The sequence below is a fragment of the Staurois parvus genome, unplaced genomic scaffold (genome assembly GCF_062004578.1).
Source record: "Staurois parvus isolate SC_StPar_1 unplaced genomic scaffold, SC_StPar_1.0 ptg000086l, whole genome shotgun sequence".
Taxonomy (NCBI): Eukaryota; Metazoa; Chordata; class Amphibia; order Anura; family Ranidae; genus Staurois; species Staurois parvus.
In genome coordinates this window covers 6,784,423-6,796,675 of record NW_028317882.1, presented here as the reverse complement: position 1 = coordinate 6,796,675, position 12,253 = coordinate 6,784,423, and the positions used below count along the sequence as shown (strand labels likewise).

Here is a 12,253-nt window from a genome sequence, read left to right as displayed (position 1 = left end):
GTCTACCTGACCTTGGCTTGGTATCAAGAGATCCCTGAACTTTCCACTTCTTAATAGGTGATTTAACAGTACTGACTGGCATATTCAAGGCTTTGGACATCTTTTTATGTCCTTTTCCATCTTTATAAAGTTCCAGTACCTTGTTACGCAGGACTTCTGACAGCTCTTTTCTGATCCCCATGGCTCAGTATCTAGCCTAGTCAGTGCTTCCACATAAGAGCTAACAAACTCATTGACTATTTATACACTGACACTAATTGAAATTTAAAAAGCCAAAGATGTGGACATTAACCTCTAATTGGCATTTTAACCCGTGTGTGTCACCTTGTGTGTCTGTACCAAGGCCAAACATTCCAGGGTATGTAAACTTTTGATCCGGGCCATCTGGGTGATTTCTGTTATCAATATGATTTAAAAAGAAGCCAAACAACTATTTGATAATAAATGGCTTCATATGATCATCATCCTTCAATAAAAGAGCTTTTGTGGCATTATCAGTCATATTTTCAATATCAATGCCAAAATTTCACTATTTCTGCCAGGGTATGTAAACTTTTGAGCACAACTGTATATAGGAACAATATAGAATGCTGTTCACATGGCTGGCTTTAACGCCAGCCCCAGTATATCACCACTTATAGTACAAAAAAAGTAGAGCTGTGCGGCCATTTACCAAATGTTTGATACTTGAAAACACTGAGTGAAGAAGATATTTAGGGCTCATTCTCTTCAGGGTGCTTTCCTGTGCTTTTCAGAGCACAGTGCTTTAGGGCCAGTGAGGTAGTTTTACATCTACAGAGTGGCTGTGGTGTACTTATATTTTGTCCAGCATTTCAGGAAACCTGTACTGAAAGAAAATCAAGGAGTGCCTTTGCTGACCTTCTGAAAATGTTTGTTTTATGGCTGTGCTTGGGTTCAATGCTTTCTAAAGGTGAGGTCAGAAATCCTGATTTAAATTTTGAATTAGAGAGAAAAATGTAGATACTGAAAATATATTTTGCCCTCTGGTCATTTATCTATCTATCACATCGCTCCTTCAGTGTTACCTATAACGCTGCCACCTCCTCTTCACTCCCCCTCTCTGTTGGGGTCCCTCAAGGTTCTGTCTTCAGGCCCCTTCTCTTCTCCATCTACACCTCCTCCCTTGTCCAACTGATACACTCTCACGGCTTCAACTACCATCTCTATGCCGACAACACGGAAATCTATCTCTCTACCCTTCACCTCACCCCTTCAGTCTCCGCCCGTATCACAAGCCTACTGAGCGACATATCGGATTGGATGTCACTCCACTTCCTCAAACTAAATCTTTCCAAAACTGAGCTCCTAGTTTTCCCCCCAGCCCGGGCCCCCCCCCCTGACTTCTCCATCAAGACCAACAACACCACCATCAGTCCCTCCCCTCAAGCCAGAATACTAGGTGTCATCCTAGACTCCAATCTGTCCTTCCAGCCCAAGGTCCATTCGCTGACAAACTCATGTAGACTTCACCTCCGCAACATCTCCAAAATACACCCGTTCCTAACCCCGGAAACAACTAAGCAACTCATTCACTCCCTCATTATATCACGCCTTTACTACTGTAACTCCCTCCTCATCGGCTTACCCCACTGCAGGCTATCCCCGCTTCAGTCTATCTTGAATGCTGCGGCCAGACTCATCCACTTACTAACCGCTCCATATCCGTCACCCCTCTCTGCTAATCCCTCCACTGGCTCCCGATTGCCCAACGGATAAAATTCAAAATGCTAACATTGACGTATAAAGCTGTTCATAATACTGCCCCAAACTACATCACCGATCTGGTATCCCAATACCACCCAAAACGTACTCTCCGCTCCTCACAAGACCTCCTACTCTCTAGTTCCCTGGTCTCCTCCTCCCATGCCCATCTCCAGGACTTCTCCAGGGCTTCCCCCATCCTCTGGAACTCCCTACCCCAATCCATCAGACTATCACCTACTCTCCTCACCTTCAGGCGCACTCTGAAATCCTATCTCTTCAGGGAAGCCTTCCCCACCCTCAGCTAATTACTGAACTCCTCCACTCTTCCTACCACTCCATCCCCCACAGCTATTTCCTCCTGTACCACTATCCCCTCCCTCCTAGATTGTAAGCTCCAAGGAGCAGGGCCCTCGAACCCCTCATGTATTGAATCGTATTGTTACTGTACTGTCTTGTGTACTGTCTCCCATTATAATGTACAGCGCTGAGCAAACTGTTGGTGCTATATAAATCCTGTATAATAATAATAATTTACGTTTATAAGAACTTGTCTTTTTTTTAGTTTTGGATAGAGTAGAGAATGGCTTCAAATCCCTGCAAGGGTTTTTTTTTTGGCATTATGATTGAGGAGCTTCCTGTTCCAAAGACACATCAGGAAGAAAGAGGGAATTATTTCAAAGTATGGGGAAACCCTCTTTTAGACAGTTGTACAGCTCAGTTCATAAATTCCCACTCAGCTGCTCCAAAGTGATATTGACTAGGCATGGACTTGCGTTTTTTCCAAACCAGTTTCAGGTCCAGTGTGACGATATTAGATCAGTGAGGTCACAAGCTTCCCACGCCCATTTGTGTAAGTCATATATGGGGTAGGGAGTCCTCTACCATAGCCTAGGAATTACAGTATCTACCAGGTTCAGACCCAGACCTGGTTTGGAACAAGCTTATCCCTAATCCTGACTCTGCTTGCATCCTAATTGTTTGTCTGTTTACATGAAAATCCAACCTATCTGTAGTGATAAATCTGTCTCAGACATTTACTTTAACAATAACTGCATATTATATTTAAATTACATCATAAAGATTTTTTATTCTATTTTTTACCCAAAAGAGGTTTAATAGATTTAAATGCATATATATATCTTATATATCATATATCCTAAATGACAGACATGTATAATTGTAGGTGGGGTGAAGGCTTGTTCACTCAACTGCTTAGCAGAAGGCTTTAACTTCTACACAGAGCGAGCAGCAGCTGTGATAGATGGAACACCGTGCAGACCAGACTCCTATGATATCTGTGTTAATGGAGAGTGCAAGGTAAGTACGGTGATTAGATTACTTATAATCCAGTGTACTTGTAATAATAAAGAGCTCACCAAGTCTTTTTCATATCTAACATTGCCGCATACCATTGCCACTATTGCCCCTTACACAAATATTTTTACATTTTAGCTCCTGTCTTTAGCCCCTTCCTCTTCTTTCAACATATAACATCTGAGTAGTAGTAGTAGGCAATAACAAGGAAAAATACGTAGCTATCTTCCATGATGCAATTTTAGCTTCCTCTTGCATCCTCATATGAGCTGTCCAATCATTGAGCCTACTATAGTGGAGCAGGTAGACAAATCATTTTTGAAGTTGTGGAGTACTGACTGCCATAATAGCTACTGTCCCATAGCAAGAATATCAGGAAATTAAATGACCTGCATAATGGTTTCTCTCTCTATATAGATAGATACAGTATATACTGTATATGTATAATATACTTATCTAACTTATAAAAACTGCTCTCAGGTCCCAGCCTAGAATCAGGAACCTTTTCCTCATTAAGGCCCCTTTTACATGGGTGTTCCATCTGTTCGTTTTTTACCAGTGAACAAAACGTGACTGCAGTGTATCCTTTCCGGATGATCAAAGTAAGCAAAATATAGGTCTGTTCACAATGGATGAATAGAATGCAAGACATTCATGTCCAGATCTGCTTTTGTGGACCTAAACCGATATGGGTGGATATAAGTGGATGCATGTCCATTTACATCTGATTACCCATGGGGATTACATGGGTCCATATTTCATCCATCACGAGATGAGAGAAAAAACAGAATGCATACGGATGTCACATATGTGACATCCGTTTATGTTCTGCTGTGACTCAGCAGCTTTTAAGCCTAGGATCCCATTCTGAGATGGAACAGAAGATACCCGTGTGAAGTTTCAATTTACAAACATTAGACAACCGGAGTGCCAGTGAAAAATAGCATGCAGTAGACCTCAAATGAGCCCCAAAGTTTGCACTTTCAATTCTTAGATCAGATCCTGCACAATCAGACAATCATTTAAGGGTTTTACATTATCACCTTCTGCAGCTGGTGGTTCCACTAAGAAGAGGAAGAGGGTAGAGGGGCAAGCTACTTTGTGTAACTACATCCACAGTCGCAAATGGGCCTGTGCTGGTACTTGACAGTAGCCTAGTAACCTGTCAACTACCACCTTTGGCAGCGGCATTGTCTTTTAGGATGCAGAGGCACAGCAGAGGATCCTCCAGTCCTTTGAGAGACCAATCTGAGCCTACATACAAGCCACGTGATGATCTTTTGGTTGCCACAGAAAATTAAATCACACACTCCCCCGGCACTTGTGCTTTAGGTTACCTATCCCCGCTCTGTCAAAAACCATATCAGAAATAATCAGATATAGATACACTTTTATGAAATATCGCAGTCTGAGCCTTCATCAAAATGAAACCAAATCAAATATGTCATTTTTCTATCATACAATAAATAAAACCATAATTGTCATTCAACTCAACTGGTAATATTGACATATTCAGGATCTGGGACCCACTTTATTTAAACAAATATATTTTGATGCATTTAGATCATCTTTCATTTTATTTATACAAGGCAGACATTTAACTGCTTTCATCTAGCTTGTCTCCTTGCACCTTAAAACCCAACACTAGCACTACAAAACATGTTTTCACAGTGAAAGGGTCTTTCTTTATTCACTCGTAACATTCATGCACATTTTAAGCCAAACTCCACCCAAGATTGATATTGCTTTAAACTGTATTACATGCTTTCTCCTTGTCCATCTCTGATTTTTCCAGAGGTGAGACATCCCCACCAGGCTTCGTCCTTTTGCCCATGCATACTAGTTACTCAACAGCCCCTGGAGACCTTATGAAAATCCCTATACTTCCAAGTATGAGACACCTAAGCATGCAACTCAGCCCATAATGCAGTAGACACTAGACTAGTGAGTACTTTTTTACATCAGGGGATGGAGAGTTTTGGAGAGTTTGATATTAGCACAAATCCCTATTAAGGATTGAGTAAAAACATTTTTCCACTGATGTCACAGTCTACAAGACATATGAGAAGCTGACAAGCTATTCAATGCTATGGATCCAACCCAACATATCATTGTTGGGGAGTTGGTCCATATCACTCGGGATAAGGTAGGAGTTATGCTTTTCAAATGTAATCTAGTATGTAGATTTTTTTTAATTCTTGTTCACCAATAGCACGTTGGCTGTGATCGAATTTTGGGATCAGATGTCAAGGAAGACAAATGCCGTGTGTGTGGAGGAGATGGCAATTCGTGTGAGACCATTGAGGGAATCTTCAACCAGTCATTCTATGAGGGAGGTGAGAAAAAAATATACTCAATTGTAGAAGCTGAGTTACATTGCCCAATGGGAGAGAATATAAATACATTAGTACATTTGTTGCAAATACAGTAGATGGCTCTTTATGGCCCAGTGTTTTGCCTTGTTGTAAACTCAAACTTTCATTTACATAAAATTTCAATAGTTATATGCATTAAGGGGGTACAAGAAGCAACATGTGTCACATAGAATTACAAACTACTTATTTGAGAATAAGTATAAATATATATAACTGTGCACCTGTTAACACCTCAAAAGAAAATTAATACGCAGCAAACACAAAAAAGAGATATCCCTTTCACCAAATGCGCCTAAATAAAATGTGTCGCGCTTAACCTAAATAATTAATAACAGCGTTCAGATTATACAAACGTTACATATACGTAAATATAAAATGTAAAGTGTATGAAACAAAGTTCATGTGAAAAAAGTCCCATCCAAGTGTTACCAAATGTTGATATGTGAGAAATTCAATGCTTCCAAATAGCATGAAGTGCTACCACCCAACACCTCCACCCTAAGTGGTAATGGGATGCACACTTACCAGCTCTAAATGAGCATCTTATAGTAAAAGTGGTCAAAAAGCACTTGTATGGTATCCTCCAGTATCACAGACACTCCCACAGCAGCCTCAATGGTAAACAGGAACACTGTCAATAGGACATATATAATCGTCCCAGTATATTATTTCATGTAAGGCAAAAAAAGGAGAAGAGCCTCTCCATAGTGTAAAACCTTCTTAAAGGATAATTTATGGTGGCCCTAGAAAGATGTCCTTTGATGACAAAATGCATCAGGAGGAGCTACGCACTGACGTCATCATGTCCGTGGAAGTGGATTGTCGGACTTTTGTATTGGGATTACATGCGCATGTTATTTTGCTACTTGTGAGTATGTTTGTATTGAATAAATTATCCTTTAAGAAGGTTTTATACTATGGAGAGAAACTTTTCCTCTTTTGCCTTACATGAAATATTATACTGGGAGGATTATTTATGTACTTATGTGCTATTTATGATTCCCATTACCACTTAGGGTGGAGGTGTTGGATGATGGCACTTCATGCTATTGGAAGCATTACATTTCTCATATATCAACACTTGTTAACACTTGGATGGGACTTTTTCACATGGACTTTGTTTCATTCACTTTGCATTTTCTATTTATATGTTAATGATATGTTTGTTTAATCTGAACACTGTTATTATTTATTAAGGTTAAGCACCACACAAATTATTTGAGAATGTCTAGTTAATAGGGTGTAAAATCTAATCACTTTAACATAAAAAACTGCATCATTTGGGAGCTAATGTGGAGCTGAAATTATTAATTAAATTTCAGTAGCTTCCCTATGACCTTACCATCATATAGGCCGAATGGGAAAAAAAAAAAATCAAACCTTAGCTCAGATGTTTCATTTCAGAAGCTGTAGACCTGCATTCCCCTTGCTTTTTTATATTATTTTTCCTCTGAGCCATCTAAATACAACATTTGGGCCTTTAATGAAATTTAGTTTACAATTTCAGTTAATGACCAATGGAAATGTTGCTGATTTTTCATTGATATATTATTCAATTTCCTAAGAGTGATCAGATATAATGAACTAGACAAAGTATATAACATAAAGAGTAAATTACACTTCCTGTTTGTCGTCAGGGGAAGTGAGGATTTCTTGCACACATTTTATACCCTTATACATTATTTGCCTCTCTGTCATACTCTGTGTTGTGTTGCTCATTAACCTTTTACTCTGTAGCCTTTGTTCTCTTGGCTATCTTTGCCTGGCTGTCTGTTCTGTTCTACACTCAGTGGGGTTGATTTACTAAAGGCCAGAAGGTTGTCCGCTTTACAGGGGAATTTTCACTTGGTGAGCGAATTGTGCCTTGGGTTAGTGAATGAGGTGAAGCACTGCAGGCTTCCATCATCCAACTGTGCAAGCAAATATACTGTTTTTTTTTTCTATTTCTTAGCATGTGAGTGGGTATTCTTTATAAAAGAGAGTTTCTACCACATTTACTGAAATTTCCTTGCAAAGTAAACAACCTATTTGACTTTAGTACATTAAACGCACTACCTCTTCTACCCCCTTTCATGTATGAAAGTGGTAAGTCTTCCACCCCAAGCTTTTAGTGCATGAGGTTCCTGCAAACACAAGCAGAGGAAGGAATTTCTAGTTGCTGACCCTACGAAGCTTTTACTTCACTGGGTAATGGCTGGTTCAGAAGGGTATACATCTGAATCGCACATCAGAGATTGATATGTAGTGTACTTCCTGTCTACAGGCATGAACTACAATAATATACAATACCAACTGTGTACAAAATATGTGTATCTACCAGTGTTGTTAAGGCTCAGATATGAACTATACTCAGCAGTAAGCAATTAAATCTGTAGCTGCGAAACTAGCCATCAGAACTCTTGCTGCCCTAAGCATGCAACATCTCACACATCCAGCAGCTTCCTGAATAATGGGCATATGTGTTGATGATGTTGGCACGTATTTATGAAGTGCCCTGCTGTGTCCAGAGGCATGTTGTTCATACTGTATATACAGTATGTGTCTGCTGTGTTTTGTGTTCCTCAAGATGAGGTTTGGTTCTGGTCCTGGTCTGTTCTTAGCCCCTGTTCAGCTCTTGACCTTTGTAAACTAGCATCTGGTCTGCCAACACCTTACCTCCACAATCCTATATGTTCTAGAGTGCAGACTATATAGAGTCATTCCTATGTCCGGGTAGGCACACTGTTTCTAGTTTTAGATGAATTGCAAATGAGGGCTTCCTGGAGTCAGTTATCAGAGAATGACTGCACATATTCTTATAGCACTCCAGTTTTCAGTATCTATTTGTGGTTTATAAGTAGGCGTTGGTCTACATAGCCATTGGTTATACTAAACCCTCCACCTTTGGTGGAGCCTACAGTATAGTAGACCTTAAATCTGTGATGACAAATGGGCCTATTTACCCCTTTTGGAGTCATGCACCCATTGTGGTTGATTTACTAAAGGCAAATAGACTGTGCAGTTGCAGTAATTTTCCCCAGAGTTTAGTGAATGTGGTAAAGCTCCTTTGTCCAATCATGTGCAAGCAAAGGTGCAGTTTTTTTGCTTACACCTGATTGCATATTCTTTACAAAGTGCAGCCTCACCACATTCACTAAGGTCTGAGGAACTGCACTTGCAAATTGCACGGTCTATGTGCCTTTAGTAAATCAACCCCACTGTTAACGTTATTTTACTTCCAGCTACTGAGAAAAACACAATGGGAACTGTAGGCATAGGTTTGTATACCATTATCGAAAACATTTCTGTGCACATACATCTCACCCTCACTGCTACCATCTCCCTACTACTGCTCCCATCACCTCCTGCTGATACTTTACACACGTGCTGAACCAAACACCAGGACAGGAAGGCATGTGCACTCATATAAATCCCACTCCCAAATTACTTTCCTCACCCTCCTTCTCTCCTAACCTCTGGTGATATCTCTCCAAACCCTGGTCCTCCAGTATCTCACCCCCACACCAAGCACCCTCCTTCCTCCAGGAATAGCCACAATCCATTCAATTTAATCTCTATCCCCGTACTTCTAAAAACCACCCTCCCTTTTTCATGTGCACTCTGGAATGCCCGCTCTGTCTGTAATAAGCTCACCTCTGTCCATGACCTTTTTGTCTCCCACTCCCTTAACCTACTAGCAATTACAGAAACCTGGCTTCAAGCAGCAGATTCTGCTTCTCCCGCAGCACTTTCCTATGGAGGCCTACTCTGGACTCACTCACCCAGACCCAGTGGTTGGGAAGGTGGTGGAGTTGGTTTGCTTCTATCCCCACTGAGCACCTTTCAAGTCCTCCGTAACCCTCCCTCTTTATCCTTCTCTTCTTTCTAGACTCACTGCATTCGGGTGTTTTCTCCTATTTCTCTGAGGATTGTAGTTATCTACTGGCGGTGTCCCGCTTTCTTGATTACTTCTCTGCCTGGCTACCCTACTTTCTCTCCTCTGAAATACCCACTATCATTTTTGGAGATTTTAACATCCCCATTAATATTTACAACCCAGCTACATCACAGCTCTTCAACCTAACCTCATCTTTTGCCTTAACACAATGGACACAGTCCTCCACCCACTCTGATGGGAATACATTAGACCTTGTTTTCTCCCATCTTTGCACTCCCTACAACCTCACAAACACCCCCTTTCCTCTCTCTGATCACAATCTCATCACCTTCACAGTGTCCTCATCTTCAAACACCTATCCCTCCGAACAGCACACAAATACCCGCAGAAACCTTCGCAACTTATACCCTTCTCTTTTCCACTCTGCAACTGACCGCGTTTATGACAGAATCTCTCCCCTGTCCTGCCCTGAGCTGGTCACTGCTGTCTGCAACAGTTCGCTTTCATCCACACTAGACTCACTTGCTCCTCTAAGTATACGAAGTATCAGGCCCAGACCATTACAACCTTTGCAGACTGACGACACCAGTAACCTTAAGCGACATAGTCCTGCACTGGAGCGATTGTGGTGGAAAACCAAATCTCAGCACCCTCATTTCACCCTATATAAATCTGCTTTCTTAACATACAATTCCTCCCTCCATGCTGCCAAACAAGCCTACTTTGTCACTCTTATCATACCTTGTCGTGCAGTCCTTGTCGTCTATTCTCTACTTTTAACTGTCTAATTTCTCCACCTCCAACCAGTACCTCAATCACTACTTCCGAGATTGTAAATCATTTTAAAAACAAGATTGATGCAATTCGTAGGGGTATCTCCACCTCACAGACATCTATTCTACTTAGCATACCTTATACTAAACCTCCCTCAACACTTTCCTCTTTTGACCTTGCTGCTACTGATGAGGTCACTAAAGTTTTCTCAGAAGCCCGTCTCACCACCTGCCCCCTGGATCCTGTTCCCTCACAACTACTACGGTCACCTTCTTCTTCTATCCTATGCTCCCTCACTGACATCTTCAATCTCTCCCTCTCTAATGGTGCCTTCCCCACCCCTCTAAAGCATGCACACATCACTCCTATACTTAAAAAGCCCTCGCTGGACACCACCAACCTGAACAACTTAAGACCCATCTCCCTACTCCCGTTTACCTCTAAACTCTTAGAACGCTTAGTCTACAATTGCCTGAGCTCCTACATCACTGACAACAACCTTCTTGACCCTTTACAGTCTGGCTTTCACTCACTACACTCCACTGAAACTGCCCTACTAAAACTCACTAATGTTTTACTAACTGCTAAAACCAATGGCCACTACTCTATACTCTTACTACTGGACCTCTCTGAGGCTTTTGATACTGTTGACCATCTCCTCTTCCTCAAAGAACTCCACTCTCTTGGCCTCCGAGACTCTGCTCTCTCCTGGTTCTCTTATTACCTATCGCAGTGCTCCTTCAGCATTACTTATAGCTCTGTCTCTTCCTCTCCACTTCCACTTTCTGTAGGGGTGCCTCAAGGTTCTGTCCTTGAACCCCTTCTCTTCTCCATCTACACCTCCTCCCTTGGTCACTTGATAAACTCCCATGGCTTTAAGTACCATCTCTATGCTGATGACACACAAATCTATCTTTCTACTCCTCGCCTCACCCCTTTAGTCTCCTCTTGCATTACTAACCTACTAAGTGACATATCGGCATGGATGTCACTCCACTTCCTCAAACTCAATCTTTCGAAAACTGAGCTCATACTATTCCCTCCAGCCAGTGCCCCATCCCCTGACTTCTCCATCAAGATCAATAATACAACCATCAGTCCCTCCCCTCATGCTGGGGTACTAGGTGTAATCCTAGACTCCCATCTGTCCTTTTAGCCCCAAATCCAATCACTGTCCAAATCTTGTAGACTTCACCTCCGCAACATCTCCAAGATACTCCCATTCTTAACCTCTGAAACTACTAAGCAACTTATTCAGTCACTGGTTATCTCTCGCCTTGACTATTTTAACTCCCTCCTCAATGGCCTACCTCATCGCAGGCTATCCCCTCTTCAGTCTATCATGAATGCTACTGCCAGACTCATCCACCTTACTAACTGTTCCATATCTGCCACCCCTCTCTGCCAATTCCTCCACTGGCTTCCCATTGCCCAATGAATAAAATCCTAAACATTAACAATCACATATAACACCATTTATAACTCTGCCCCCAATTACATCGCCAATCTTGTCTCCAAATATCACCCAAACCATCTTCTTCACTCCTCGCATGACCTTCTGCTCTCTAGTTCCCTTGTCTTCTCCTCCCATGATCATCTCCAGGACTTCTCCAGAGCCTTCCCCATCCTCTGGAACTCTCTACCCCAATCTATCAGACTATTGCCTACTCTGCCCACTTTTAGGCGATCTCTGAAAACCTATCTCTTCAGGGAAGCCTATCCTGCCTTCAGCTAATAACGGAATCTTCTATTTCTCCTACCAGTCCAGCCCCCACAGTTATTACCTTTTGTACCACCAGCCCCTCCCTCTTAGATTGTAAGCTCCAAGGAGCAGGGCCCTCCTAACCTTGTATTGAACTGTATTGTTGTTCTATTGTCTTCCTTTATATTGTAAAGCTCTGAGCAAACTGTTGGCGCTATATAAATCCTGTATAATAATAATAATAATAATAATAATAATAATAATAAAAAGGACTTGTGCATTACCAGTATTTTGGATATAAGGTGAGAGATGCAGAGGTCCCTCCAATCTGCTGATCTTTAAAATATAATTTCCCATCCTGTATGCATGTACTTATAACTGCAGAGTGTCTGCAAGTGAAAAAGATTCAGTGTGAATGTGAGCTATGCCCTTACACGATTGAGTGTTCTGTCCAACATCTCTCTTACAGCTTGTTCCCCTCTCTCC

The 12,253-nt window shown here is 41.5% G+C and overlaps 1 protein-coding gene across 1 annotated transcript in view; it reads left to right on the top strand.

Annotated features, from left to right (window-relative positions):
- The window catches only part of ADAMTS10 (ADAM metallopeptidase with thrombospondin type 1 motif 10), a 118,322-nt gene that overhangs the window by 67,432 nt on the left and 38,637 nt on the right, over positions 1-12,253 (top strand). The window contains exons 17-18 of the mRNA XM_089670008.1: positions 2,909-3,042; positions 5,252-5,375. Of these exons, the coding sequence (XP_089526134.1) occupies positions 2,909-3,042; positions 5,252-5,375 (258 nt within the window). The remainder of the gene's footprint in view (positions 1-2,908; positions 3,043-5,251; positions 5,376-12,253) is intronic.